This window comes from Ictalurus furcatus, chromosome 19 (genome assembly GCF_023375685.1).
Source record: "Ictalurus furcatus strain D&B chromosome 19, Billie_1.0, whole genome shotgun sequence".
Classification (NCBI taxonomy): Eukaryota; Metazoa; Chordata; class Actinopteri; order Siluriformes; family Ictaluridae; genus Ictalurus; species Ictalurus furcatus.
In genome coordinates this window covers 24360700-24368261 of record NC_071273.1, presented here as the reverse complement: position 1 = coordinate 24368261, position 7562 = coordinate 24360700, and the positions used below count along the sequence as shown (strand labels likewise).

At 38.3% G+C, this 7562-nt stretch overlaps 1 protein-coding gene across 2 annotated transcripts in view; it reads right to left on the bottom strand.

The window, feature by feature from the left end:
• Window positions 1-371: 371 nt before the first annotated feature.
• sema3c (sema domain, immunoglobulin domain (Ig), short basic domain, secreted, (semaphorin) 3C) overlaps window positions 372-7562 on the bottom strand; it is a 60956-nt gene continuing 53765 nt past the window's right edge. For both annotated transcript variants that reach the window (XM_053650782.1, XM_053650783.1), the window contains 4 exons: window positions 4441-4598; window positions 4279-4346; window positions 4061-4191; window positions 372-2373 (listed from right to left, as the gene is read on the bottom strand). In XM_053650782.1, coding sequence (XP_053506757.1) covers window positions 1999-2373; window positions 4061-4191; window positions 4279-4346; window positions 4441-4598 — 732 coding nt within the window. In that variant the 3' untranslated portion in view covers window positions 372-1998. The remainder of the gene's footprint in view (window positions 2374-4060; window positions 4192-4278; window positions 4347-4440; window positions 4599-7562) is intronic.

Below are 7562 nucleotides of genomic sequence, written 5' to 3'. Positions count from 1 at the left end.
GCAAATAGGCTAATTGGTTTATAGTATGCAAATCAGTCAATCTGGTTCTAGTATACAATTAAGCCAATTAGAGTGTAGTATGTAAATCAGCCAAGCAGATTCTAGTGTTCAAATGAGTCAATTCGGGTTCTGGTATGCAAATCAGCCAATCCCGTTGTATGTAAATGAGCCAGTCAGGTTATAGTATGCAAATGAGAGTATCACTACGTAACAAAATATAAGAACCAATCAGGTTCAAATCTGCAAATGCTACCCATGTAACTCTGGCTGAACAATTAGCATATTTCATATGTGTACGTTATGAATGTATGAATTGAATCCAAAGTGGATAAACCCACTGCTTGCAATTTTTGTGAACATTTCTCTCTCGTTTTTGTTTTCACACCGTGTTCGCTCGCCGCAATTTTTTTTTCATTTTGTTTTTTTGTAAACGGTTTGAACACAGTTTATACCAATTGTAGCTAACAATTACTGTCCTGCATAATTACTACAAAAACTTTTCAAAAATAAAATAAATTAAGACATGCTGTAGTTCATCACGGCTCTTTAGGGGGTGTGTATATGTGTGTGTGTATGTATATGTGTGTGTATGTATGCGTGTGTGTATGTGTGTATGTATATGTGTGTGTGTGAGTGTGTGTGTGTGTGTGTGTGTGTGTGTGTGTGTATCACAGTCATCTGGTCAGCGTAACATCATGCAGGTTAAAAGCTCCTGTACTGAAGCTGTAAATAAAGACATCAGGTCTGTATTAGAGAATTTGAAAGTTCTCCTTTTTTCCTTCTTTTCGTTCCTCCACACGTCATAAATCTCCTCTAAACGTTTCTGCTCGTCTTCTGCGTTCCTCTCCTCCATCTGTCTGTCCGTCTCCCCTTCTTTCTGCTTCATTTGGAAAACACGTTTCCCGTCAGTCCTCCGTTTTCACGTCCTGAAGATCTCAACAAGGACGAAGCTCAAGTTCAACCTGATCGTCCAATCGCTAAGTTCGTCATGCGATGTCGTCGAGGTTACTTCGCGTTAGCTAGCTTGGCTAGTAGACTTAGCTACTGGTTTACAGAACAATATAGTTTAGCTGTTTTGCTAGCAAACCTAGCTACTGATTTTAATAACATAATTATAGCTAGCATAATGTTAACTAGCCGACTAGCAAGGTTTTAATTACACAATATGACAGTTAAATCTAAGCTAGCTATCTTGCTAATGAACATGGCTAATCGTATTAACTACACAATCAATGATTAGCTATTGTCCCAGCAAACTTGATTAACTACCATGCTAGCAAGTTTGACTCCAGTTTCGAATAGCAGAATAAAATACTATCTAGCTGACAAATTATCCCTACCGATGTTTATTGCTAGCAAACTTGGCTGTTGGATTTAGTTAGCTTTAAAATAATTTAAATAATAAATACATTTAAATAATCTAACGTCATCTCGCGAACTTTAGCTAGTTTATTAGCTAGTGGTTTTGATCAGCCAATAAATCAGCCTATAATTGTTTACTTAATGGAAAACTTGACAAATTATTTTATTTGCACAATAGACTTTAAGCTAACATAAACAAGAGTTAACAAAGACGTAGCAGATATATAAGAGCCAATCAGGTTGAATATGCAAATAAGAGTGTTACTTCATCACAAATTATAAGAGCCAACCAGGTTCTAGTATGCAAATGATGGTGCTACTATTTAGCTAGCTATCTGCGTAACATTAATGCATGTTGTGTTTAGATAGCTGGGTAGCTTAGCTAATATTGCTAAACTATTATACGGTGTAATTAAAACCAGTATTTTTTTATGCTACGTTAAGCTAGCGACTTAGCATCAGACTTAGCTACCTGTCTAGCTCAGCTAATGTTGCTAAATTATTATAAATATGAAATGTAGAAAAAAAAAACGATCTGTAGTGACATTTGTGATTGGCTGATAAATTCAACCTAAGCTCCGCCCTTGTTCCCACCCCCAGGACCTCCTGTTAGTCCTCCTTGTTTCTTGTCGCGTTCTACTCGGTGTGTGGGTGGTTCCGTCGGTTCCGGCTCTTGCGGTTCTGCAGCAGTGGTTTGAGTTTCCCCAGGTCTCCTCGTGGATTTACCCGGAAGCTCTGCAGCTGCTGTCGTTCTTTGCAGTACTGCTGCATGGCGAGCGTCTCAGCCGGGCCCAGGGCCGACGCCAGCGCTCTGGGTTTCCATGGCGACGAGCGCTTGTCGCTGAGCGCGCTCAGTAGCGCCTCGCTCAGCACGTGAAGCCGGATCTTGGCGAGCGTCCGCTTGAAGCCGTTCTCCGTGGCTATGCAGTGATACATGCCCTGATCAGAGAACTGCACCGAGCGGATCAGGAGGCCGTACTCCGTCGCTACGACACGCTCGCTCATCTTCACCTGCAACACACACACACACACACACACACACACACAACATGACAGTGAGTGAAGAGCCAGTTTACACATCTAACATCTAAATGGGAGCTCGTGTGTGTATCATGTCTTTGGTACGCTTTTACAAGCTGCTAACTACGCGATTAGCACGTGTTAGCTAGCAAACAGTGATGTACTCATTGTTTTCTCATTGTCAGTTGTTAGCCGGAATGCTAATATTAGAAGAGGAGTATGGAATGAACGATGTTGTGGTGTCTTGTTGTGTGTTGAACATGTGTTCCTGATCTGAGGGGAATTTCACCTCACTCTGGAGGCGCTAGCAGGTTGCTTTGGCTAATCCACAATCTGAGGTAAAGCAGCTGGTGTTTTCTCCTCCTCCTCCTCCTCCGCCTCCTCCGCCTGGGTCGGTACTGAGGTCAGTGGGAGGTGTTTATGGTGCAGAGACTCGGGTTTTATACAGAACTGTACTAGCGTTTAGCGTGTTTAGAAACTTTATACAGTTGAAAGTGTTTCAGATGAAAGTGTGACTATTTCTCCCTGAAACACTCAGACGCAGTGTTCGGTTCACTCACCGCTTCTCAGAACCTCTCTTTCTTTTTCTCTCCGTCTTTCTCTTTAATCATTTAGGTTTTCCTTCCGTTTTCTCTTTTAGTTTCTCTTCTTCATTTGCTTCCTTCAGTCAAATTCAGTCAAGTTCCTTCCTTTCTTTCTTTCTTCCTTCCTTTCTTTCTTCCTTCCTTCCTTTCTGTCTTCCTTCCTTTCTTTCTTCCTTCCTTTCTTTCTTTCTTCCTTTCTTTCTGTCTTCCTTCCTTTCTTCCTTCCTTCCTTTCTTTCTTTCTTCCTTCCTTCCTTCCTTTCTGTCTTCCTTCCTTCCTTTCTTCCTTTCTTTCTTTCTTCCTTTCTTTCTTCCTTCCTTCCTTTCTTTCTTTCTTCCTTCCTTTCTTCCTTCCTTCCTTTCTTTCTTTCTTCCTTTCTTTCTGTCTTCCTTCCTTTCTTCCTTCCTTCCTTTCTTCCTTCCTTCCTTTCTTTCTTTCTTCCTTCCTTGCTTCCTTCCTTTCTTTCTTTCTTCCTTTCATACTTTCTGTCTTCCTTCCTTTCTTCCTTTCTTCCTTCCTTTCATTTGTTTCTAAAATCATTTAACTTGTTTCTCTACTTTTTTGCCTGTTTAATTTATTCGTTTCTTTTTCTTTACTTTATTATTCCGTTCTTTATTTATTTACTTATTTATTTTTGTTTCTAAATGTATTTTTTCTTTCTCTACTTTTTTGCTTTATTTTTGTCTTATTTATTCCTTTCTTTTTCTTTACCTTATTCTTTCTTTCCTTCTACTTTTATTCTATCCATGTTCGCTTCCCTCTTTGCTTTCACTCCGTCATCCTTCCATCATTTTCAGCTTCATGCAAACACAGGCTTTAAACATCAAGTTAAATCTCAACTCTCCTTCATTATGAATGAATGAATGAATGAATGAGTCTGATTGGCTGAGAGGATTAATGATGACTCAGAGGAGTGTAAGTAACTGTTACATAATCACTGAGTCACTGAGTCACTGAGTCAGGAGTCGTATATTAAAGAGATCACAATAATTAGTGCTGTGTGGTGCAAGTTTAGGTACAAGTTCTGTAGTAGTGTGTGTGTGTGTGTATGTGTGTGTGTTTGTGTGTGTGTGTGTGTGTGTGTGTGTGCTGACCTCTTTCCTGCGGTCGTTCTCTCTCTGGATGAGCCACTGCACGGAGGCTTGTGGTGATTTGGGAGAACATTCGAGAAACGTGGTGTTATTCTTTACTCCATACTGAGACATCTCCACTGCGTTCCTGTAGGCTGAAACACACACACACACACACACGATTTAGGAATCAAGTATGTAATTAAGTAGTGTGTGTTGCTGTGAAGTATAAGTAACGGCACCTTTCAGATTGAAGCCTCGACACTGCGTGAGTGGATTTCCGTGCATGATGTCCTGCCTTCTGCTCCTCCTGAAATCATAACCACATTCCAAATCATAAGACCTTCTGTTTTAAATACCGTGTGTGTGTGTGTGTGTGTGTGTGTGTGTGTGTGTATACACACCTCTTTCCTGTAGGGTAGAATGGAGAGCAGCTCCGCCCGTCCCAGGCGCAGTACGGGTCCCGGGCCAAACAGCAGTCTGCACACGCTGAGCCGTAGGCATGGCAACGGTGCAGGGACACCTGGGATACGCCATACTCCGAACTCACGTACAGCTGTTGCTGTAACACACACACACACACACACACACACACACGTTCAAGACATACAAATCACACACGCAACAAAAATATTATATAAAAACCTCCCTTCTGAATCATTCATCCATCCATTCACAATTTCTTTCATCCATCCATTCACAATATACTTCACTCACTCATTCCTCCATTCATTCACAATATAATTCACTCACTCATTCATCCATCCATTCACAATTTCTTTCATCCATCCATTCACAATATAATTCACTCACTCATTCCTCCATTCATTCACAATATACTTCACTCACTCATTCCTCCATTCATTCACAATATAATTCACTCACTCATTCCTCCATTCATTCACAATATAATTCACTCACTCATTCCTCCATTCATTCACAATATACTTCACTCACTCATTCCTCCATTCATTCACAATATAATTCACTCACTCATTCCTCCATTCATTCACAATATACTTCACTCACTCATTCCTCCATTCATTCACAATATACTTCACTCACTCATTCCTCCATTCATTCACAATATAATTCACTCACTCATTCCTCCATCCATTCACAATATACTTCACTCACTCATTCCTCCATTCATTCAGAATATAATTCACTCACTCATTCCTCCATTCATTCACAATATAATTCACTCACTCATTCATCCATCCATTCACAATTTCTTTCATCCATCCATTCACAATATACTTCACTCACTCATTCCTCCATTCATTCACAATATAATTCACTCACTCATTCCTCCATTCATTCACAATATAATTCACTCACTCATTCCTCCATCCATTCACAATATACTTCACTCACTCATTCCTCCATTCATTCACAATATAATTCACTCACTCATTCATCCATTCATTCACAATATACTTCACTCACTCATTCCTCCATTCATTCACAATATAATTCACTCACTCATTCCTCCATTCATTCACAATATAATTCACTCACTCATTCATCCATCCATTCACAATTTCTTTCATCCATCCATTCACAATATACTTCACTCACTCATTCCTCCATTCATTCACAATATAATTCACTCACTCATTCCTCCATTCATTCACAATATAATTCACTCACTCATTCCTCCATCCATTCACAATATACTTCACTCACTCATTCCTCCATTCATTCACAATATAATTCACTCACTCATTCATCCATTCATTCACAATATACTTCACTCACTCATTCCTCCATTCATTCACAATATACTTCACTCACTCATTCCTCCATTCATTCACAATATAATTCACTCACTCATTCATCCATCCATTCACAATTTCTTTCATCCATCCATTCACAATATAATTCACTCACTCATTCCTCCATTCATTCACAATATAATTCACTCACTCATTCCTCCATTCATTCACAATATAATTCACTCACTCATTCCTCCATTCATTCACAATATAATTCACTCACTCATTCCTCCATCCATTCACAATATACTTCACTCACTCATTCCTCCATTCATTCACAATATAATTCACTCACTCATTCATCCATTCATTCACAATATAATTCACTCACTCATTCCTCCATCCATTCACAATATACTTCACTCACTCATTCCTCCATTCATTCACAATATAATTCACTCACTCATTCATCCATCCATTCACAATTTCTTTCATCCATCCATTCACAATATAATTCACTCACTCATTCCTCCATTCATTCACAATATAATTCACTCACTCATTCCTCCATTCATTCACAATATAATTCACTCAGCCATTCCTCCATTCATTCACAATATAATTCACTCACTCATTCCTCCATTCATTCACAATATAATTCACTCACTCATTCCTCCATCCATTCACAATATACTTCACTCACTCATTCCTCCATTCATTCACAATATAATTCACTCACTCATTCATCCATTCATTCACAATATACTTCACTCACTCATTCCTCCATTCATTCACAATATAATTCACTCACTCATTCCTCCATTCATTCAGAATATAATTCACTCACTCATTCATCCATTCATTCAGAATATAATTCACTCACCCATTCATCCATTCATTCACAATATAATTCACTCACTCATTCCTCCATCCATTCACAATATACTTCACTCACTCATTCCTCCATTCATTCACAATATAATTCACTAATTCATTCATCCATTCATTCAGAATATAATTCACTCACTCATTCCTCCATTCATTCAGAATATAATTCACTCACTCATCCATCCATCCACTCCCAATATAATTCATCCATTTATTCACAATTTCATTCACTCACTCATTCATCCATGCATTTACAATATAATTAACTCACTCATTCATCCATTCATTCACAATATCATTCACTCACCCATTCACCCTTTCACAATATAATTCACTCATTCATCTATCCTTTCACAATTTCATTCATCCATTCATTAATTCATTAATCCATTCATTCACTATATAATCCACTCATCTATCTATCTATAATCCACTCATCCATCCTTCCAGTCATTAATCCAGTCATTCACAAAATAATTCATTCATTCATCCATTAATTAATCCATTGATTTATTTTTTCATCCATTAATTCACTGTATAATTCATCCATCCATTCATGCTCCCAGCCATTCATCCAGTCATTCACAGTATAATTCATTCATTCATCCATTGATTCATCCATTGATTCATTCTGTCATGCATTAATTCACTATGTAATTCATTTGTTCATTCATCCAGTCATTCACAATATAATTAATTAATCATCCATCCATTCACAGTACCATCCATTTGTTTATCCATCCATCGATCCATAATACAACCATCCAATTAATTCACCCATTTATCCATCCAAAATGCCACCTACTTATTTATTCATCCATCTATCCATCCATACATACATGTGTTCATCCACAATACCATCCACTGAAAATGTCATCCATCCATTCATCCATCAACCATATCATCCATTAATTCATCCA